The sequence below is a fragment of the Mytilus galloprovincialis genome, chromosome 3 (assembly GCF_965363235.1).
Source record: "Mytilus galloprovincialis chromosome 3, xbMytGall1.hap1.1, whole genome shotgun sequence".
Lineage (NCBI taxonomy): Eukaryota > Metazoa > Mollusca > Bivalvia > Mytilida > Mytilidae > Mytilus > Mytilus galloprovincialis.
The window spans coordinates 26667767-26692928 of record NC_134840.1 but is presented as its reverse complement, the minus strand read 5'-3'; the positions used below and the strand labels follow the sequence as shown (position 1 = coordinate 26692928).

General features: G+C 31.6%; 1 protein-coding gene across 1 annotated transcript; it reads left to right on the top strand.

The window, feature by feature from the left end:
- The first annotated feature begins 584 nt into the window (after positions 1–584).
- LOC143067567 (uncharacterized) lies at positions 585–23393 on the top strand. Its single transcript, XM_076240909.1, has 7 exons — positions 585–944; positions 1218–1364; positions 2296–2548; positions 12816–14776; positions 15069–15215; positions 19426–19678; positions 22128–23393. The coding sequence occupies exons 1-4, from the start codon at positions 698–700 to the stop codon at positions 13081–13083; spliced, it is 915 nt and encodes a 304-aa protein (XP_076097024.1). The 5' UTR covers positions 585–697; the 3' UTR covers positions 13084–14776; positions 15069–15215; positions 19426–19678; positions 22128–23393.
- Positions 23394–25162: the final 1769 nt, after the last annotated feature.

Genomic DNA, 25162 nt, shown 5'->3' with positions numbered 1-25162 from the left:
GCAACACGTTTATGTTCTTGCGTCCGAAGCACCTTACTGGATTTACCTTCAGCATTTGAAGTAAGTCATCTATTGAAGTGATGTAATGGAGCTGTAACTAGTATTAAGTATTTTAATACAATTCGATTAAATAAGATGATCTTGGTTTACTTTTAGCATGCTGAAATTGTTCATGCATGTTGTAAAAATATATATATGATACTTGCAATATTTTTCTTTGTTTGCCTCTTTAAAAATACATTTTTTTATAACTAATACCTTGATCGTCAAATAATTTCTGTGTCTTTAGCTCTATATATACATGATTTATATTTCAAAACGGTTTTACCCATTCGAATTCCACCAAACGAAAGTAGATACTTGCTAATCATATTAAGAAATAACTGATCTACGTGTTTTTTTATCAATAAAATTGGCATTTCAAAATCCGTTGTTTATATCCATAAGATAGGCATTATAACTTTTTGAGGATCATTGAATATTATCAAAATATAATTTTTATGAGTTGGCAATACACCAGTTAAGATAAACTTCCTTATGAACAAAACAATTATTAGAAACAAGTCATGTGTCAATGTTAAAATATCTTATATCAAAGTCATATTTCAACATTCTATAAATATATAAATATAGTGCTGATCTGGATTCCCTTTGAATGTTGCTTATTTAGAAAGAGGAATTGGACAAGAAAGTAATAATGCTGGAAACTATTAAAACATTTGTGATATCTTATGACGTTCTCCTCTACATTTTTCTGTCACGTGCTGTGTATTTAATGTTATATTCTACTGATGAAAATATCGTGGAAAATATAATATCATCAGATAGACTCGATCCAGACTACCTAACAAAAAAGCAATTGTTTTCCCTTCTGGATAGCCGTGGAGAAGTTTTTAGACGTAGTGCAGATCGAAGTCGACTGGTTACATTAGCCAGAACTAAAGGTACTTATGAAAATAACAAATGTATCAAAAAAAATATATGATCTTCAAAACATCTGCACTCGATGTCAATCTTGACTTATTATTTATGAAATTTACAATAACGATAACCATTAATTGATCTCTAATATCAAGATCTTCACGTTTTCTTTTTGGTAAATTTCTTGGAGAGTACTTGTCCGGCATAACGAACTAAATAACATCTTAACCAATATACCGAAAAGGCATAAAACCATATATTGTGATAGTGAATCATTTAGTGTATATCTATTTCAGTAAGCGTAGAAGAAAGTGAGCCTCCAATATTAGCTGATCTAGAATCACTGACCATATCTGATCTAAAACACCTGCTAGATCAGAGAGGCATCATGTATTACAGAAGGTCAACAAAACATGACTTAATTGGAGCCGTAAATATATCAGGTTTGTGTTTTAAGTTTGAAAATGTTCGAAAGATAACCATACTCAATAAATGAACATAAGTTCGGAAGTTAAATCAATACTTGAGGATAAGAATGCTTTTAACGGTTAGGCGACAAACATCTTTTTGTTGTAAAATTTGATCGCGATTCTTCAAAATATCCTTATCGTGATTTGTCAGAGGTCTCAAATTCTTAACCGTTACAGATATTATTGGAAAGAGTTTAACTTGATTCGTCAAAAACAGTCGACCATGTTATCGTCGTAAAGGAAGTGAACATTATGCGTTTTCTTTTCTGCATTGGCTAGAGATAAAGGAGGAGGGTTGAATCTCATAAACATGTTTAACTTCGCCGCAATTTTGCGCCAATCCCATGCCAGAAGCCTTTGGCCTTTGTTATTCTTGTATGATTTTTAATTTTAGTTTCTTGTGTATAATTCGGAGTTAAGTATGTCATCCATTATCACTGAACTAGTATACATATTTTTTTAAGGGGCCGGCTGAAGGACGCCTCTGGGTGCGGGAGTTTCTCGCTACATTGTAAACTCTTTGGCCGTTGTCTGCTCTATGGTAGAATTGTTGTCGCTTTGACACATTCCCCATATCCTTTCTCGATTTTATTCCATTGTCAATATTAAAAAAAAACCGTAAGCGTCATGTGCTAAATTTATTTATTGTTATTCATAATGAAGTTAGTCCAATTACTTCCCTCAGACTTGCATATTTCTTGTGAAGATATGAATTCAAACTTTATTCACTCAATTTTTTGTATTAGATTCGATTGCGATCAACATTTGAAACCAATATCAATAGGTTTAAATCGTTTTTTACTAGCATTCTTCATGGTTAAAGACGTCAAAATACCACAATATCATAAAATTACGTAATGTATTATAATGATAAGATCCGGCCTAAATATCTGTATCTTTACAGGCCCAGTAACCATAAAGGCTTTATCACATATGACGCGAGTAGGAGAACCAACGATTGGACCGGTCCACGAATTCAATGCCTTTAACTTTATGAAGACTTTAGAAAAGTACAACGATAGTATATTTCTCTTAAATATATTGCCTCCTAGATTGAAATCATCATATTTCAACGAATCATCGTGGAATGCTCTCAGACGAAAGCTTACATACATGGACTTTAAATTCGGAGAACTTGACTGTGATTTTGAAAAAAGGTAAAGTCGAAACTTTTGTCATACTATTAACACAGTTTTTCTTACAGATCTGCCGGTAAGGAACTTTCTATTTTACTAATTTGTTTTAATTTGACCAACAGGATTTATTTTTGGACCCCTTCTCTGGAAGTTTAATGAAAGGAACGAGTCAACACTCCTATATACCTTCAGAGTTGGTAATATTGATTTGTACCGAGTATTCCTGATCTTCCGGGCAGTGAATTCCTGTATGAGGATACTTATTTTTTCTTGGCTTGTCTGTAACGGCAGTTTATTGTTTGATCTGGCCTTTGATACTAACAAGTTGTGCCTTTAACCGATATCCAGATTTGTTATGAAGCATGTTTCTGTTTGGCGATGTATTGAAAAACATGTCACTCAATTGTTGTATAAACAAATGAAATTTTTCTCTCTCTAAAAGTAACAAATATCAATAAAACATATTACAGATGTCTAAATTTTGTGTACTAATATGATTTTGTTAGTTCCAAACAAACAAGAATTCATATAGAAATTTTTATTTATTTTCTATATGAGATATATTTTTTTATATTTTAACTTTCGTAAAATCATCGCGTTTCCAATTTCACCATAAATATTACAAAAAACGCCAACCTTAAAACCCAATTTGGTAACCAATGCAATTTATAATTCAAACTGAGTACAGTATTTATCATTTTGTTATTCCCATATTAGGTTAAACCTCACAATGCTCTAACTTTACATACTTGAAGAGCTGACTGACGTATAGAATAATGGTCATCCCGTGGACATCTCCAATCAGGTAGTTAAACCTATGCTAAAATGGGGGCGTTAGATTTTGTGTACGGGATATATACATACGCAGCCACTTTAAATTGGAAATGTTACCTTACATTTGAAGCTTCGTGTACCAAAACTGTTACGTTCTCTGCACGTTTATGAATCCCTACAACACCTTTTTTGAAAGTGACCTTGTGAAAGACAACATTTCTGCTCATATCCAGCAAACAAAACATATCTTGTGTGTGTCGCAGCTTATATTTCCTGCACTTCATCCCGGCAATCCCAACAGTTAGAACATATCTTGTGAATGTGTTATCAATATGTTACCGTCCAGAATTTGCATGCAACATTGGCAACTGGACGTCAATATCAAATCATATATCTGTTCAGTTTTAGCACACAAATGACACATATAAAGAATTTATATGTATACAGTACCTAACGTTTGTTTTATTGAATTAACAGATGAACAATTATTTCATTTTGCTTTCCAGTATATGCCTGAAACAGAAATGGAATATATCGACTCTTTTTCTATATACTCCAGGGAAAAAAGTCAACACAGAATATCCGATAAGAGATGACTACAATCTTCATAGCATATTTTCAGATATTCAAAAAGCAATAAATTATAAAATCTCAAAAATTTCATCATGGGACATTTTTACTTCATCAAAATGGGCGTTTTATTATGGTTCTAAGGATAAAATTGCAGTAAGAGTAATTCTTTTTACAAATATGACGGTACCACCAATGTTCTTGTCATCATTAAGCGTTAGATACCGTGATACAGTAAACTTTGGAATGGTCAACATGGCATCCCATAAAGGTAGAAGCATCTTGAGAAAGCTAAAACAGAAATACTGGCCACTGTGTTTGATCGTTACAAAACAAGGCATATTAACCTACGGAAAACTACCAGGAGAATATTTTACATATCGGGATATGGATTTTTTTCTTTCAACTTTACTGCAAGATTTTCAGCCGACAGAAAAATGGTATCACAAAATATCAATTTTTCTAGATCCGACAATGATAGGACTCCTCATATTTCGGTTCATAGGAAGATATCTGATATCTATAATAGGGTTAAAGAAGGTTGAAAAAAACAAAAGAAACCCTGATGGTGCACAAGGCGTTGATGATGATTCTATGAAGAGTAGGATACACGAAGCAGGGCAATCACGTATTATCAACCAACAAGCAGTTGAATTATTATTATCAGAGCTATTACGCAGGAGAAACAACGCACAGTAGAATACATCAGGGTCTCTAATGAGAGAGAGAGAGAGAGAGAGAGAGAGAGAGAGAGAGAGAGAGAGAGAGAGAGAGAGAGAGAGAGAGAGAGAGAGAGACTTATTATGTTTGTGCTTGATGACGAGCTGATGCGAAAATCATTTTTTTACAATTTGTTCTTATATCAATTACGGAACATTTTAAATATGTAATTCAATGGTTGTCGTGTTTGGTGTCTGTTAAATCAGTTTTATGTTAAAAAAAAAATTCATAATTCAAGCAGTTTTTTTTAACGTTTTGTAATGTGGCGGCCTTTTATAGCTGAATTGTGGTGCGGGCTTTTCTTATTATATGCACTTTGTATCTTCAACATATTTCAATTTATCAATTGATTTTTCATTCCCTATGAAGTTTATTTATAAGCTGTAGATAACTAAAGAATAATTAGTGATACTATGGTTACCTTAGCACCTATCGTTATACGGACCACGTATCAATATTATCCCAAATTCAGAAAGTTGGGACCTTCCAAATTTCTTTGCATTTCCAAATAGTATTTTTGTAAGTTTATAAATTAACAAAAATATGTTATGTATACATGGCCTTTTTATCAAATATAGGAAAGGTTTTGTTTAGTTAATGTATGTGGTATAAGTAGGTTGTATTAGATTTTTAAAAATTATTTCCTAGAAGGTGCTTAAAGTAAAACTCGATGGAAATAGCAATTGTCCCCTTGCCTTTATTCTATCGCGACTACCAATGTTAGAATCTAAACTTATCATTAAATATATGTGTTTGGCATATAGTCTACTTCTTAGCTTCTAAGTTATATAGATATATTATATTAGATCAAATACTAATACCATATGTAGAGCGCATGTGGACAGAGATCTTTTTCTTATTTATTATGACATAAATGTCTTTTCAATAAATTTGTTATGACATGATTGAATAAATCTTCTACATTTTAAAAACTTGTCATTTGTTTTTAAAACACTGTATATTGAATTCAATTCTTTGTTGTCATGTTTATCAAATTATTAGAAAAAACAATATACCTAAGGGATCTTTTTTTTGGCAAGTGTTTTGAGTCAAGTAGTTGTCCTGTAACGCATCTTTTCAAAGCTAGTTGTAATCATTGTGAACTCCTTAATCTGTAATGTTTTATAAGGGCAAAATGTGTAAATTTCAAAAATCGAGTAAGAAAGGCAAAAATAAGAAAATTAATGAATTGATTTTTCTTTATAAAATGACAAAAATCAAAAGCTCAAATAAAGGCAACAGTAGTATACCACTGTTCAAAGGTCATTAATTTATTGAGAGAAAGAAATCTCGGTTACAAACTTAAACTGGGAAAATACATCAACTAAAAGAAAAAAACAATGGAACAAAAGAAACACTGAAGTGCAACAGAAACAACCGCCATTGCAACATACAAAAGAAACAAACTGCCATATTATCGACTTAGTACAGGACATATTTAGATAAAATGGTAGATTGAACCTGGTTTTATGGCTGACTAAATCTCCCACGTTTATGGCAATGTTACAAAAACCGCTTTTTTGACAACATTACGTGACAAGTGTACAGTACACATAAATGCAAACACTCAGGACACATACACAATTGAATGATATAATAGTATATTTCGTTTATCACAGAATGATAGTGACCACCTGAAAGGAATTTACGATCGTACAAATATATACAGCAAAATAGAATGATGAATTATAAACACATGATAACAAAATGTAAAAAAAAAACGCTCGTATTCCTGACTTGATAACTACACTGGTTCGCGATTTGGATAGACACATGTAAATATGATCGGGATATCAATTTTCTCCTTCCAATTGCGATCGGTACACAAACTAGCAAACATTAAAAAAAAATTGAATGAGAAAATACTTGACTCTTTAATAGATGATATGAAATATATATTAGACCCGTCTTATATTCCTGCGTCCTCATTAGTGATGTTATTTTGTGCTTAAGGTGGCTGGGGCGTATTATGTAAAGTCCATAGTATTTCTTAATTATTTGCCAAAACGAAGAATTTATCCTGCTTTTTTCAAAAATATAATAAAAAGTATGGGTCACCGGATTTCACATTACAGGTTGTGCAAAATTGTCAGATTTTGTATATATATGTCGTGTACATTTCATTATTTTGTACAGGTTATTACTTGTACTAAAACTTTGTATGAGTAATTACTTGTACTAAAACTTTGTATGAGTAATTACTTGTATGATGCCATCATACAAGTTATAACCTGTACAAATATAGTTGTACCAGTAATTACTTGTACAATTTTTGTTGAGAAAAAGATAATAACTTGTACAACACAATTTCTATTTTTTGTTTTATGTGCTTCTACTTTTGCTTTTAAAAAAAGTTGTCATTGAAAAACTCCTTCCTTTAAGTCTGAAACTGTTTTGTCAGTTGTCGGGTATTATTTTTCTTTTACTGTTTTCTCGTAGTTAACTATCTATTTGTTTGTTTATTTTTTCTTATCATAGAGTGTATGTATTTTTGAAATCTATATTTTGTTTAGTTTTCTTTTCTTTTTTCAAATGTGTATTCTGTACTTATATGTTTTTTTGTTGTTGTATGGGATATACAAGTACCCGGGCACGTCCACTCTGTTAAGTATTTCTAATTGTATCCATCTGATGAGTTAAGCCTTTCTCAACTGATTTTTATAGTTCGTTCTTATGTTGTATTGTTGAATCACTGTCCCATGAAAGGGGAGGGTTGCGATCCTGCTTACATGTTTAACATGTTCTGTGTCATTTGGGCTCTTGTGGAGAGTTGTCTCACTGGAAATTACATCACATCTTTTTTTATATTTGAATCATTTTTGAAATGCAAGAAGAATTAAGACACACAAAGAACAACATAATCTAGCATGAGACATTGAGCAAATTAAGTACAATGGCTTGTCGCCAATTAAATACTGACTACTGGTGCAAAGTGACTGAGTCGTCAAAAGAAAAAAGAAAATAAAACCCTTCTACAATTTTTTTTCTCAAAAATAAAATAAAACCCTTCTACAATTTTTTTCTCAAAAATAAAATAAAACCCTTCTACAATTTTTTTCTCAAAAATAAATCATGAAAAAAGTTGCGTATGTTTTATCATATATTTGAATTAAAGGTTAAACCTAATAAATCAAATAGTCTATTTATTTTCACAAGACAAGGAAGTATGACATCTGGAATTACACAATAAGTTCGATCTTTTCACTTACATTTGCCTGTCTTACAGCCAACCCGACAAATCTAGTGAACATGAGTTTGATCACCACTTAAAGAATGCACTGATTCCATGATGTTACCCAACCTCAGTGCTCTCTGGTATGTCCAACATTGTCAAATCTTTTCTTTGAATCTTTCGATTTGATTTCGACTCATTAAACCAATCGTGATTCCAACTTTTGTTCCTATTTTTCAACTTTCGGCAAAATTCAGTACAACTCCTTTGATATTTCTACAGTCAATCACCTTTACATTTGTCTCTTTTGCAAATGTGTTTTTCAAATACTGTTACATTCAAAACACCATTCTGTCACAAGAAATATCTTTGAATTGCTGTCTTTATAGAACTGAATTTGACTTCCTTAACTAACAAATATTCTCTCTGTAAGTATCTTACGCGTGTGAAAGTGAAATATAAGAGTTTGATTATTTGATATTTTTTCTACACTGTTTTCCATTTTTACACTAAAGTTTTGACTTGTTTTTTAAGTTTTGCTTATCTATTTGTTATTCAAAAAGCACACGCATGTTGAACGTTTATACCTTAATGTCTCAGTAATAGAATATGTATAAGGGAAACGATTTCTTGACAACATCAAATATAATGATTTGTACAAGTTATTATCTTTGTCTCAGTAAAAATTGTACGAGTAATTACTTGTACAATTCTATTTGTACAGGTAATAACTTGTATGATGGCTTCATGCAAGTAATTACTTGTATAAAATGTTTGTACAAGTAATAACCTGTACAAAATAATAACATGTACACGACATATATAATGCATGGAAAATCCAATTTCTTGTGATAAAAAGAAAAGTACACCATATGATTTTAAGATAAAATGTGAGATGGTAGCTCTGACTACATGCTTTCAGATAAGAAAAAGGAAAAAAATGGGTCACCGATCTTGTTTTCTTGCTATATATTAAAACAGATAAATTCTTTTCTATTATAAAATAACATTATCTGAGTTATCATTCCTACTATCCGAGTTAGCTCCCCTACTATCTGAGTTATCTCCTCTTATTTGGCAAAGTTGAAAAAAATGAATCAAACACACAAACATGATGTGGTTTTTTTTTTAATTTTTTTTAGAAATCTACATTATCAGGAATTACATACTACTCTCAAAATTTGCAAATTTCATTAATGATCTAGACCAATTGTCATTGGCAACTTCAAAATCCAAGATTGGGGAGGATACCGAACCTTCATTTGTGTAAATATTTAAAAGAAAAAAAAGATGTTGATAGCATATCTTCTATGCATTCTTTCTAATCCTTCACATGTCACAGATCTGGAAAAAATAGAGATTGAATTATTTTATAGACACCTCATTTTTAATGTTTATACTAGTATTTCAAATCTGATGATTTCTTGTGGTTTCCATTATCAATGAATCTTCATAATATTCTCAAAGGATTGATCAATATGATACAAAATGAAAACAATACTTTGTTATTTCCATGGGTCCGATAATTTTTACTGCATATATGTCCACTAGGAACGATCAACCGAAATAAGAAAGGAAAAGATGCTTTAGAACCGAAACATTGGAAGATTTGTAAAGACAAACAGATACCAAAAATAACGACCAAACTCAGGGTCATCTTTCTCAGCGGAATTTGAAAATCTAAGGGAGTTTTGTCCGGAATCATGTCTGTAACAAAGTATACTGATAACTGACCTCATGATACCACTGGGTACTGATCGTTCACTAATTAACTGACCTCACTGTAACATGAATCACCGTGATTGATGTTTACTTATAATTACAGACACATGGCTATATAGCTAATAAGGGTGTATACTAAGACGAAAACTAACATACATGGACTTCAAATTTGGAGAACTTGACTGTGACTTTGAAAAACGGTATAGTAAAAACTCAGATATAATTTCAAACTCACTTTTCCAGACTTGCCTGGCAGTCACTTCTTTTCAAATGTATAAAAAGTAAGGATGTTTTTCTTACCCTATTCTTGGCATGTGTGAAAACGGATTGATTTCATACTTGATTTGAACCTTAGTCATGAGTACCTGTGCCTTATAAATTGCATGCTTATATTGGTGATTTTGAATCTATTCAAAGTTTTGATTTGTCTACCCTGTATACCACATTGCCTCACATTCTCATTAAGAAAAAATTCACCCACCTAATTAAATGGGCATTCAAAAAGTCAGAATGTGAATATATATGTTCAAACTCTTTTAGGTCATTTTTTAGTAGCAATAAACAAAACCACTATGCCAATTGGACATGCTTTGATACTATGTATGCCCTTGAATTTTTACTAGATAACATTTTTGTTCGCTTTGGAGATTCCGTATATCGTCAGGTTATTGGAATTCCATTGGGGACTTACTGTGCACCACTTATTGCGGACCTGTTTTTGTATTGTTATGAGTTACAATTTATGACAAAAATCAGCAAAGACCCCTCGAAACAACATCTCGTAAACAAATTTAATAATACTTTTAGATATTTGGATGATATTTTGGATCTCAATAATGACGACTTCAGTATGTATACTAAAGAAATTTATCCTGTTGAAATTAATTTAAATAAAGCTAATACTTACAATGACCACTGTCCTTTCCTTTCCTCGATCTTGATATCTATATCACTAACGGAAAGCTAAATACTAAAATTTGTGATAAAAGAGGGACGAAAGATACCAAAGGCACAGTCAAACTCATAAATCTAAAACAAACTGACACCGCCATGGCTAAAAATGAAAAAAGACAAACAGAAAAACAATAGTACACATGACACAACATAGAAAACTAAAGAATAAACAACACGAACCCCACCAAAAACTAGAGGTGATCTCAGGTGCTCCGGAAGGGTAAGCAGATCCTGCTCCACATGCGGCACCCGTCGTGTTGCTTATGTGATTACATATCCGGTAAATAGTCTAATTCGGTAGGTCAAATTCATGAAAGGGAAGGGGATTGCAATTACGACGTAAGGAACATATCCGATATTATTTGTGAAACGGTTATTCCATAACGGTCAACCAACTCGTGATGGCGTCCGTAAAATTTACGAAGGGATGATAAAAGAGATGATTTTTCATTTCCTATGGTTAATTACCCATTTTTAGATGGTGACGTTCCCTTGTCATCATCTTACGGAGTATATATATCTCAACTTGTACGATTCGCTCGTGTATGTAACAATGTTTTAGATTTTAACGAGAGAAATTTATGTATTACTGAAAAATTATTACACCAGGGTTTTCGATATCACAAACTAGTCAAAACATTTACTAAATTTCATCATCGGTATAAGGACATCATTCGTAAATATAGCTCAACATGCAGACTTCTTATCATATCATCTATTAAAGAGTCAAGTATTTTCTCGTACAATTTTTTTTTAATGTTTGCCAGTTTGTGTACCTATCGCAATTAGAAGGAGAAAGTTGATATCCCGATCGTATTTACATGTGTCTATCCAAATCTCGGACAAGTGTTACTAGTTATCAAGTCAGGAATACGAGAGTTGTATTTTTACATTTTGTTATCATGTGTTTATAATTCATAATTCTATTATGCTGTATTTGTGTACGATCGTAAATTACTTTTTGGTGGTCTCTATTATTCTGTGATAAACGAAATATACTATTATATCATTCAATTTTGTATGTGTCCTGAGTCTTTTGCATTTATGTGTACTGTACACTTATTACGTAATGTTGTCAAAAAAGCGGTTTTTGTAACATTGTCATAAAAGTGGGAGGTTTAGTCAGCCATAAAAATAGGTTCAACATACCATTTATCTTAATCATGTCCTGTACTAAGTCGGGAATATGACAGTTCGTTCCTATGTATGTTGCATTGGCGGTTGTTTCTGTTGCACTTCAGTGTTTCTTTTGTTCCATTGTTTTCTTCTTTTAGTCGATGCATTTTTAAGTTTTAAGTTTGTAACCGGGATTTTTTTTCTTTCAATCGATTAATGACCTTTGAACAGTGGTATACTACTGGTGCCTTTATTTGAGCTTTTGATTTTGCCATTTCATAAAGAATTTTTCGTTTTGAATTTACATCAATTTCATCATTTTACCTTTCTTACTCGATTTTTGAAATTTACACATTTTGCCCTTATAAAACATTACAGATTAAGGTGTTCACAACGATTATAACAATCTTTGAAAAGATGCGTTACAGGACAACTATTTGACTCCAAACAATTGCCAAAAAAAGGTCCAAGATTATATTCATTTTTATTTTCCTTAGGTATATTGTTTTTTTTAATAATTTAATAAACATGACAATTAACAAAGAATTGAATTCAATATAAAGTGTTTTAAAAACAAATGACAAGTTTTTAAAATGTAGAAGATTTATTCAATCATGTTATAACAAATTGATTAAAAAAACATTTATTTCATAATAAATAAGAAAAATATCTCTGTCAACATGCGGTCTACATATAGTATTAGTATTTGATCTAATATAATATATCTATATCACTTAGAAGCTAAGAAGTAGACTATATGCCAAACACATATATTTAGTGGTTGCCGTTTGTTAGTGTTGATTATTCTTGCTTTTTTAAAATTTTGATAAGGCCGTTGGTTTTTCAGTTCAATGGTTTTACACTAGTTATATTGGGACTCTTTATAGCTAATGCTCTGTGTTGAAGTAAGTACTTTTAGCTAAAATTCATTAATTTTTATACATTATGACCTGGATTGATAGTTGTCTAGAGCTTATTGGCACTCATACCACATCTTCTTATTCATGTAGAAGATAAAATAAAAAGTAACATACAAAAAAACTGAGGTTATCAAATGTACTGAATGTTCTGCGTAAGAAGAGCTAAACGCTGACAAATAGATATAACAAAAGACAACAACTGGCACTATTCCTGGCTTCAAACAGACACATGCACATGCAGCCGCCTATGTCATACACGATTTAGAATTACTACTGTTAGTATATAAGCTATTTATCTAAAAATATTGTCAGATAAAGAAGTCCTTAATTTATGTTGCAGTGGAAATTCCCAAGGATTTAAAAGACACAAGCTGTTGTTTAAACCATGGCCATCACATCGCCAACTGCATTTAAAGTTTAATTACAAAAAGTTTCTTTATGAGCAAGTTGGTCAAGAAAACTTTGATGGAAGTTGTCAAAATGTATGTATTGATAATGGATGTACACAGACCTCCTTTAAATTTTGTTTTGAAAGTTTTATTATTCTTAAGATCTTTAAAATGTGTAAACCAAAATATACATATCTTCCTATTTCTAGTCAAAAGTAAATAACAATTTTCATGGTTACGCTTTAAACATTTGACCATAAAAACCGTAGGCAATAAAGGAAAATACAAAAGGGATTTTCTCATATGTATAAAACGCACTAACAATGTCATTACAAACACGAAGAAACGACAATCAAGTATCTTCTAATAAAAAAACATACAAAACTAAAAACTGAGCAACACTAACTAAACCGAAAACAATGAGCGTGATATCCGGTGTTCTAAGTAAAGGAGCAAACCTTGCTCAACGTGTCTTACCTGTCATGTTCATGTAAGTATTAAATCTATAAGAAACTTCGTGTTGTTTATTCTTTAGTTTTCTATGTTGTGTCATGTGTAATGTTGTTTGTCTTTTTGTCTTTTTCATTTTTAGCCATGGCGTTGTCAGTTTGTTTTAGATTTATGAGTTTGACTGTCCCTTTGGTATCTTTCGTCCCTCTTTGACATGAACTGTAAAATTAAGTGTCCTTTTTCCAACAGAATTATATATACATATACAGATTGGACACCTTTCATCTAGACATTAATGATATATTTTCTTCTAAAGGTTGAAAACCGATCCATCTTAATATTTTTTACCACATAAGAATTAGTTTTGTACCCTTCTTATTTCCCAGAATCTATTTTGATAAATGCGAATACTTTGTTAAAAGAACATGCTTACAAGACTTCTTATATTAGATGAAAGATCAAAATTATGTCAAATTCTGCAGGTATAATTCTGGTCTTGGACTTGTACTAATTATTGTATTTATTATTCTACGATCAGACAGACATTGAGATAGCCACAAGCACATTCTTTAACAAAAACGGGAAAGCAAATATGTAACCAACTACACGAAAGTATTCTTAATCTTCAATCAAGTAAACGAACATGGAGATCTATGTAAACAGTTAGTTGTTTTTGAAAAATTCAAGTCTACAAACTGTTTAGATTTTCGAAAATACCAAAAATGTAATATGTTTTTTTCCTGATTTATAACGATATTTTAACCATATGAAAATCATTGAAATGAATTTACACAGTAGATGCGCATACATATCAGTATTTCTTATTCCATAACGATGTTCACGTCTATTCGAAACGAAAGTCGCTGGTAAATGATATTAAACAAACCTAACCGAACTGCATATATTTGTTTGTTTATTACATGAAATAATTTAATTGTTTCATTTTAGTATATAGTAGTCACACCATTCCTGATTATTATAACACTATTATCATATATACTATTATAATATTATACAACACGTTCAAAATAAATGAAGCGTTTAACTTCCTTATTTGTAAAAATAAACTAGTATGAAAATACCATGTGACAATAATAAAACCATTTATCATATTATATTTCAACATTCTATAAATAATGCTGATAAGACTTGCTGTATTTACGTGTAAAGAACATATAGTACAAGGAGTCAATTCAAATTGTAGCAATGCCACCCGCAATGCTATTTAGAAGAATTGTGGTAGATTATGACGTTTTTTTCATTATCTTTATTGCACGCGCGATACATTTATTAGGCACCATCAAAATTGAAAATGTCATGATCGAAAATAAGGTTTCAGCGGACAGGCTTGATCCCGACTACATGATGGATAAGGAGCTGTATTCCCTTCTGGATAGCCGTGGTGAAGTTTATCGACGAGGTGCAGATCGAAGTCGACTGGTTACATTAACCAAAACTAAAGGTACTTGTGAATCTTATGAAAACTGAAAGTAGCGGTAAGAAGCAAGAATACTTTTAAAATAGTTGTTTTACTAGTATGTAGTACGATAGAAGAATGTATCGCGAACACACTGATATACCAAACACTCTTAATCGAAGTTATTTTAGTCGTTTTTAATTTGAAAAAATCTCCGTATCCAGCAATATTTAAGCAGTTATAAAACATTACCTCTAATATAAAGTCTTCCAATTTTTAGAAACATTTGTAGCAAGATGCTTATCAGACAGTTATGTATAGTGTATTTTATTTCTAGTTGTCACTGAAGAAAGTGTGCCCCCTAAGCTGGTTGATCTAGAGTTCCTGACCATCTCTGACCTGAAACATCTGCTAGATCAAAGAGGCATAATGTATTACAGTAGGTCAACAAAACATGACTTAATCGGAGCTGTTAATATATCAGGTATGTGTTTTTGTCCAGCCAGCAACTGTTGTTGCAGAAAGCTCGACATAGGGATAGTGACGGCGGCGGCGTTAGCTAATTTCTTCAAAGCTTTCTATCTTAGAATTGGAAGACCTGGATGCTTCATACTTTGTATATAGATGCCCCATGTTACGAACTTTCCGTCAGCCACATAACCAATGTCATTGACTACATTTTCATAGTTCGGTGAAGATTTTGTGTTATGTTAAAAATTCTCTCTAATTATAAGTAATAGGATGACTATATTTCATATATGCGTACCTTGCTAGGTCCTCATGCCCGTCAGTCAGTTTTCACTTGACCTCGACCTCATTTCATGGATCAGTGATCAGGTTGAATTTTTGTGGTCAAGTCCATATCTCAGATACTATAAGCAATAGGTCTAGTATATTCGGTGTATTGAAGGACTGTAAGGTGTATATGCCCAACTAGCAGGTGTCATCTGACCTTGACCTCATTTTCGGGGTTCAGTGGTTATAGTTAAGTTTTTGTGTTTTTTTTTTGTTTTTTTTTTATACTTTGTGCAATGGGTCTACTATATTTGGTGTATGGAATGATTTCAAAGTGTACATGTCTAGTTGATAGGTGTCATGTGACCTTGACCTCATTTTCATGGTTCAATGGTCAAAGTTAACTTTGTGAGTTTTGGTCTATTTTTTCAATACTATATGCATTAGGTCAACTATATCTGGTGTATAGTAATATTTTATGATCTATATATCTGTAATGCAGGTTTTATTTGACCTTGACCTCATTTTCACGGTACATTGCTAAATGTTTTAAACGTGTTTGTGATTTGGTCTGTTTTTCTTAATTTATAAGCAATAAGTCAAATATGTTTGTTGTATTGAAAAATTGTTAGCTGTACATGTCTGCCTGGCATGGTTCATCTGACTGTGACCTCATTTTCATGGTTCATTGATCAATACTTCGTTTTTCTTGGTTAATGTTGAGTTTATGTGACTATCAATATAATACCAATGATGAGTAAAGTAGTCCAGACATTTAAGCGTGTGCACTCTTGTGAGAATAAAAGGTATATCAGATTTTTACAAAACAGTACCAAGTTAACTTGAAAAGAAGAAAATTACCAATATCATTTAAAATTTTGGCATATTCAAGAGATTCCAAGTAATGCTTATTGTTGTAAAAATTAATGTATATTTTATATTGTACTTTACGTAAGGCGTCAAAGAAAAAAAAATACAATAGCCTTTCAAGACGTCATAATTATTTTAACTAACTTCACTCGTACTTACAGATAACATTTCAAAAGGCAGTTCATAAAACTGCATTATTTCAAAGCCTACAATTTGTTGACTCACTTTGATTGTCTGTAATCTCAATATTTTTTCCAAATTCCAGCTGAAAATTGATATATATGTCACCCATTTCAAAATTGAAAGAGAAAAGATTTCAAAAATGCATTAGTGCTTTGATTGGTTCGATTAACTGCTGAAGCGCTGGTCTACATATTTCTTTCTATATGTTTCTGTCAAAAGTCCATTTGCTAGTTATCGTTTTGATTATGTTATAACACACTTTTTAAACAAATTACTTCCCTTTGCCAATTGTCGACTGGTTCCATACCGGACAAAATTGGCTTTTGCCCATGCAAAGCATGATGAATTGAAAGTGATGGATTGTCGGTTAAACTAGTTTTTTCATAAAAGCTCCTACTCAGACTTTGTAAAACGTCATTACTGTCTGAGTAGAAAATTGATAAACTAGGGTTATGTCAAAGAACGTCTCATCCTTTTCTTAAAAAAATCATCAGAAGGTACCAAGACCTTGTTGAAAAATGTTCCGTATCAACTTCACAAATAATACATGATGGTCTTGATGTACAAATTCTGCGTGCTGACGTTGTTTATCATCATAACAACGTATTATATTGTTCTTTCATATGTCTTTGTTTTATTATCAATATTACTTTTACTGTTTGGATTGTTTTCAGTGATATTCATTTGACGTGGCTAGGTACTTATACATCCCGTCAATGTGTTTGTATTTTCTTTCATTTTTTCTGGTGTATATTGTATATGCGAATTTTTGTGTTTCTTTGGTTCTTATAACGTTACTCGGTACTTTTAAAGATACTGCCACTATGTTATTGTTCTAGTATATGCCATTATGTTTTACATGTTGTAGTTCTATTATAAATTTGAAAAAAAGTTGAGTGACAAAATTATTTAAATCAAGTAGTGGTTATAATCATGTGTGGATTCTTAGAAATTCTAAAAAAAACTTCTGGTCAATTTTAAATCTCGGTCTATTTCTATAATTAATTCTAAAATACTTTTGGTTTTTAAACCCTGTTTGCCAACATTGTCAACATTCCCCATGCGAAATTATAAAATTGCTTTGTATAAACATTGAACGACAAAATGTCTTCCTATGTGACGTATAAATTTTCTGACTTCAGACACGCGAAGCAATGTTTGATAGATGCTTGCGTGCTTTTTTGTAAAATTGTTTCTTTTAAACTTGTAACACAGTGATGACTGCTGTATCCATATTTTGACTATTTTGTTTATAATATCTGTTTTGTTCTTTGATAACTATTGTTCATGCATCGTTGTAAATATAACAGAATGTGATGAGGCTGTCGTACAAGTAGAAGGTTAAGCGCTTTTAAACCATGTTCAATCCACCTTTTTTTACATTTGAAAATACCTGTACCAGATTAAAAATATGACAGTTGTTGTCCATTCGTGTGTTTTGTCATTTGATTTTGCCATATGGTTTCGGACTGAATTTTTCTCGGAGTTCAGTATTTTTGTGATTTTTTTTTTTAAAAGTATTCAGCTTAACAACAAATTAGTGCAATTACAAGGTTAAGAATCCAAGAGATTACTCACATTACTCACAGGTAAATTTGCTCTTTCTATTAGCTCTACATTGTAAATAAAAATTAATGTCCCTCATAAAAGAGACAACTAAAAAAGGGATCTCTATTAACAGGATCAATTACTGGAATTGGTAAATAATCTATTGAGGTCATATCGAAAACTTTTAACGTCATGCAATGTGTTCCAAAAGTAAATTTTACCAATAAACGGAATTTTAATTTAGACCATTCAGCAAATTTTTAATTAAAACTATTTTTTATTTAGATATTGAATGCATTCTAAAACCTATAAGTTTCGATCTATCACCGGAATGTCATTTCTAACTGTGATCCAGATATTTGCACACTAAACTGGAAACTATAGTAAAATAGAATAAGTAGATTTAAAACAGGGAATAAAGAACTCTTTTAGCAGTAGATTGGACAAGGGTTCTGTGTATTCATATGATTTGTATTTCTCTCCCTACTCTTAGATATTTTGGAAGGATTTTCCTACCCAAATGGTTCACAGCAACATTTATTTTGTTATATGGTAAGGTAAAACTCAATATGGAAGTTAAGGACATAACTGCACAGATCTATTAGACGTGACTATGTATTTATTTATCCCTCGTGTGTTCTTGTTCTAATAATTTATATGATGGTTTTACATTTTTGCTAATTTGCTTTGTCTGTATGCCTTTGTATTTTTTTGATACACATGGCGTGGTTCTGTACTTATACATTTCGTCATTAAGTTAATAGTCTATGCATAATATTTGTATTTCATTTTTGATAATATGCTTTGTCACATATTTGTTTGTGCTTTTTTGTCACATAATTTTTTGTCTTGATAGTGATTTAAATTATAACACAATGTTTGACATTTTTACCTGTTAAATCTGTCTGTTTTGTTCACACATTATTCTCAGTATGATAGACTTTGATGCAGCTGTCATATGAGACGTTTAGCTAGCTATCAAACAAGGTTTAATCGAGCATTTTCTACATACGAAAATGCCTGTTCTAAGTCAGGAATATGACAGTTGCTTTCCCTTCATTTGATGTTATTGAGCTTTTGATTTTGTCATTTGATTAGGGACTTGCCGTTTTGAATTATCCTCGGAGTTCAGTAATTTTGCTGTTCGTGGATCTTTTCAATGCTTTAAAGAGTCTACTGTCAGAAACTTTTGTAGATTATTTGTACATTTCTAACTTAATTTTCGAGGTCAAAGGCATCTAAATCAACGAAAATATCAGCACGATATCAAGATATAACACCGTGAATGAATCAAATATCACATATAATATTTCATTTTTCAAATCTGCTGTCGTACCCAATATTTCTATACTTCACAGGCCCAGTTACTATAGAGGCTATTGACCACATGAAACAGATGGGAAAATCAAAAATTGGACCAGTCCATGAATTTAATGCTTTCAACATCGAAGAAACTGTAGAAAAACACAACGATAGTATATTCCTCATAAACATATTGCCTCCGAGATTAAAATCGTCATATTTCAAAGAATCATCATGGAATGCTCTCAGACGAAAACTAACACACGTGGACTTCAAATTTGGAGAACTTGACTGTGACTTTGAAAAACGGTATAGTAAAAAATCAGTTGCAATTCTAAACTCACTTTTTCCAGACTTGCCTGGTAGTCACTTCTTTTTAAATTTCTACAGACCACATCATTATCTACCAAAATGCTGTTAGGAGCATAAAAGACCCTTTCTGTGAAAAGGGTATTTCATAATATATTTTGACAGTAAAAAAAAACTTTGACATTTTAAAACATATATAAAATCTTTTCCTCCTGATGCATATAGTTATTACAATCTTTCTTTCACATATATATTTAATATGTTATTCAATCTGGATATTGTTGGTAATATATAAAAATATGTTTTTTTTAAATTTTATATTCAATTACAGCACTTTTCTCTAAAATAAAATGAACGTTCCGTTGACATGTAGACTCTCATAATTGCCAGTTTCGATCATTATAGAAGCAACACCAGTCCTTAATTTAGCATCAGGAATTGTGTATTTATCTGGCACTACTCAAATATTACTGTAAAATAATTCGATATAGATAAAAACAAACAAAAATCGAAAAATACCAAAGTGATATGCAAACTAATAAGTCGTTAACAAACTGCATGACAATGCAATGAAAAAAAACACGATAAAAGACGAAAATAAAATTGAGAATGGAAATCGGGAATGTGTCAAAGAGACAACAACCCGACCAAATAAAAAAACAACAGCAGAAGGTCACCAACAGGTCTTCAATGCAGCGAGAAATTCCCGCACCCTGAGGCGTCCTTCAGCTGGCCCCTAAACAAATATATACTAGATCAGTGATAATGAACGCCATACTAATTTCCAAATTGTACACAAGAAACTAAAATTAAAATAATACAAGGCTAACAAAGGCCAGAGGCTCCTGACTTGGGACAGGCGCAAAAATGCGGCGGGGTTAAACATGTTTGTGAGATCTCAACCCTCCCCCTATACCTCTAACCAATGTAGAAAAGTACACGCATAACAATACGCACATTAAAATTCAGTTCAAGAGAAGTCCGAGTCTGATGTCAGAAAATGTAACCAAAGAAAATAAACAAAATGACAATAATACATAAATAACAACAGACTACTAGTAGTTAACTGACATGCCAGCTCCAGACTTCAATTAAACTGACTGAAAGATTATGATTTCATCATATGAACATCAGGCACAATCCTTCCCGTTAGGGGTTTAGTATCATACCATCATAACATATATGAGAAGAACATAACCCGTGTCATGCCAACAACTGTTTTTAGAACAAATGTGTTTAGTTCCGACGCAAAGACCTGATCAGTGACTCAATATTAACGCCAAAATATGCAATCTTTAATGACTCGACAACAGTATCGTAATTATATCCCTTCTTAATAAGTCTTTTCAAAGGTTTTGTAAGTTTATGAGGTGAATACTGACACCTTTGTGCTTTATAAAGAATATTTCCATAAAAATTTGGATGTGAAATACCTGAACGTATAAGAAGTCTGCATGTTGAGCTATATTTACGAATGATGTCTTTATACCGATGATAAAAGACAACTTAGTACCCTATAAGTTCGCAGCTTATACTTTGTTTTGCTATGTTAAGCTTCTCTGTATTCAATTGCCTATGTTTGGGTGTTCCTGGTCGAAGTTAATACAGAAGAGCTCTCCAGGCAAACAAAGGAAGACAGCTCGGACTTGTTGATACATTTGTATATTTTGATTAGCATTTAATTTCGAGCTGTTTACATTTTTAGTTATCTACTATCATAGCTTTGGTCACATATGAAAAAATGGACAAATTTATCATCAAAATGCAAAATCTAATAAGAGGAGTTTTATTGATTATTTCCACTATCTAAACAATTATAATTCTTGCCTTTGTTATATTTTTTCCTGTTTACAATTTTTCGTTATTAGATTTGACAAAAATGCAAAGCAAATATCAATATCATCATTTAGAAGAAAGAAGGATTGACTGCCGATTTAATTCATTTGACAAATTTGTTCTTTTTATATTAAAATGTTCTCTTTCTTCACTATCATTTTAAAGGTAATAAGTGACCTTGCAAAGTGAAGTACTTGCCGCCTGATCGTTTTTGTTAGTAAATATGTTAATCACAGCATTTTGGGCATTTCTGACTTATCAGGTTTTCTCTGTCTATAGCGTTTTTCAAGATAATAGACAATACTTGAATTTCATATATTGAATCTTTACATAATTATGATCTATTCTAAGCCGTCGGTCATGCTGGTTGGAAGATGGAATCACTAGATATTTCAAGAAAAAACTAAATTTCGGACGGTTGATTATGGACAAATTTTGTTCTAATTCGCTCAGCATTTTGAAAAAACAAATGTTTGTAAAAGCATTGGTCAGACACAATTTTCTTACGCCCGTTTACGGGACGTTATTATTGTTTATATTACAATGTACATATATTTTTCATCTTTAATGAATAACAAAATAACATATCAATTTTCTGCCATGATTTTTTCAGCATTTGCCTGAAAAGGAAATGGAATATTTCAACACTCTACCTGCACACTCCAGGCAAAGACAACATCACAGAATATTATATCAGAGATGACTATAGTATTCATGGTATATTTTTAAGTATTCAACAAGCGATAAATTATAGAATTCAACCAATTTCATCATGGGATGTATTTACGTCATCAAAATGGGCGTTTTATCATGGTTCTACTGATAAAATTGCAGTAAGATTAATTCTCTTTACAAATATGACGGTACCACCAATGTTTTTGTCCTCATTAAGCGTTAAATATCGTGATAAAGTACGTTTTGGAATGGTCAACATGGAGTCCAATAAAGGTAGGAGAATCCTGAGAAAGTTAAAACAGAAATACTGGCCACTGTGCTTAGTCGTAACAAAACAAGGTATATTGACCTACGGAAATTTACCCGGAGAATATTTCACATATCGTGAATTAGACTTTTTTATTTCTAATTTACTGCACGATTTTCGGCCGTCAGAGAAATGGTATCACAAATTATCAATTTTTCTAGACCCAACAATGATAGGGTTACTCATAGTTCGATTCTTAGCAAGGCTTGTGTTATCCAGATTCTGGATCATGAACGAGGATAGAAACCAAGGCAATCAGTATGATGGTAACGATGTCGATAACAATGATACTATGGAAAGTGAAACTCTCGAAGCAGAGCAATTACGTATTATAAATCAGAAAGCAATTGATTTATTGAAGGAGCAGTTACGAGTTAGAGAAACAGAACAAGGTAGATTAGGTACACCAGACTCCTAAATTTCAAATCACAAGCACTAATCAGTTTTACTAAGATGAATTAGTTTTTTTTTTATAATAATCAGAGTTAACAAACATTCGTTTGACTCTTTTTGAAAGTGAAAAAGTATATCATGTTTAAACAACTGGGTTTATTGTTAAATAACAAACAAATATATATCCAGGTGATTGATTGAAACAGAATAACTCTTCATTTAACGAAAGAAGAGCGAGTACAGTTTGTTCTATGTCTGGAAATTAATTTGTATATCTTAAAATAAAATTGTTACGACTACAAGAAATATTAATACAACTAGATGTATCTTAATGTATTTTTGAACGGAAAACATATTATATTATGTGGAACTTACAATGCCTGATATTTAGCTTGGTATATTAGCGGAGATATTTGTTATATTTAACAAACATCTGATGGTGTTCAAAATAAAATAAAAATAGTATACTGAAGGACTTTAAAAACGCATTCTAGATTAATTTTGTTATTTTATTTTTTAAGATTGCAATTATTTAAATGTCTTAACAAAAATTTCATTTCTTACTTTATGGTCTGAAAAATGCATTCAGTTGAATTAATAACATCAATGGCAAAATCAATTGGTAGTACCTATAAGCCTGAAACCACCCACACTACAGAATTAGTTATCTTTAATCACTCAAAATACATTTGTAGGTAGTCGATATAAACAGTTTTTATTAGTCTGGAAAGTTTATTTGTATATCTAAAAATCTGGCAGAGTTAGCACCCATAAGCCTGAAACAAACCACACGACATAATTCTTTGTCTTCCACGCCAAAAATATTTTCGATTTAAATAGTTTTTACGTGTCTGGAAAATTAATTATTATGTCTGAAAAATAAGGAAATTGTTACGACTGCAAGAATTATAAATATGCCTATAATTATCTCAAATTTAGAAATGAAAACATAAGATATTATGAGGTACTTACAATGCCTGATATTTAGCTGGGTATAGTAGCGAAGACATTTGTTATATCTCACAAGCATTTGAATGTTCTCAGGATTAAAAAAAAACGGACTTCACAAATGCAACAGTAATTTTTTTTTATATCATTTTCAGGATTACAATTTTTAAATGTCTAAACATAAATTTCATTTATTACTTTGTGGTCTGAAAAAAATGCATTTGAGTTGTATCAATAACATTATGTATGATGTTTAAATCATGTGGTATGCACTAAAACCCTTGATAACACCTTATCAATGGATGCATTACCGCCAAAGACAATTACTACCTGTATCCAGCGCATAAATCATTTATAGCTGGATCGATCAGTTAGACGTGTTTTGTCGGAGTTATGTTGTACACCTTCCGGATTAGGCTCCAACCAACCCATTACAGTGTGATTTGACAAATATGGTGTTGAAACTTTTTTTATATGTTTTTCTGCAGTCGATGGTAATCCTCATAATATAACTGTAATTAGGTTTTAATAATCTTTGCATCACTATATATTTAATGTTTCACTTTCATAAAACGTTAGAAATACTGTAATAGTTATCAAAGGTACCAGGACGCCAGACGCGCGTTTCGTCTTCATAAGACTCATCAGTGACGCTCAAATCAAAATATTTATAAAACCAAAACAAGTACAAAGTTGAAGAGCATTGAGGATCCAAAATTCCAAAAAAAGTTATGCCAAATACGGTTAAGGTAATCTATGCCTGGGATAAGAAAATCCTTAGTTTTTCGAAAAATTCAAAAGTTTTGTAAACAGGAAAAATGATCACATTGATATTCATGTCAACACCGAAGTGTTGATTACTGGGCTGGTGATACCCTCGGGGACGAAACGTCCACCAGTAGTGGCATCGACCCAGTGGTGTTAATACACGGACTATATCCAATTTTGTCTAGTTCGTTTATAACTTACTTAAGTAATCACTGTTACAAATATCAACATGCGTCATTCAACATTCTTGCCGCCGAATTATATGTCAATTCACTTAATTGTTAATATATGGCAATTCTATGAGGTGTTTATGATATACTTGTAAGTTTTAATTTTGAAAGTCTACAGAATGCAGATTTTCATGTGAATGAGATTAAAGTCTCTTTGTAAAGAGTATTTTCATCACTGGAAAGATTTATATCAATTATTACATTGGGTTTTTAAAAGATGTTGCAAAGGATTCAATGTACAATTCCTTCCCATTTGATTAATGACTTTCCGTTTTGAAATTTCCTCGGAATTTTAGTGATTCTACATTTCTTACTGTTTTGAACAAA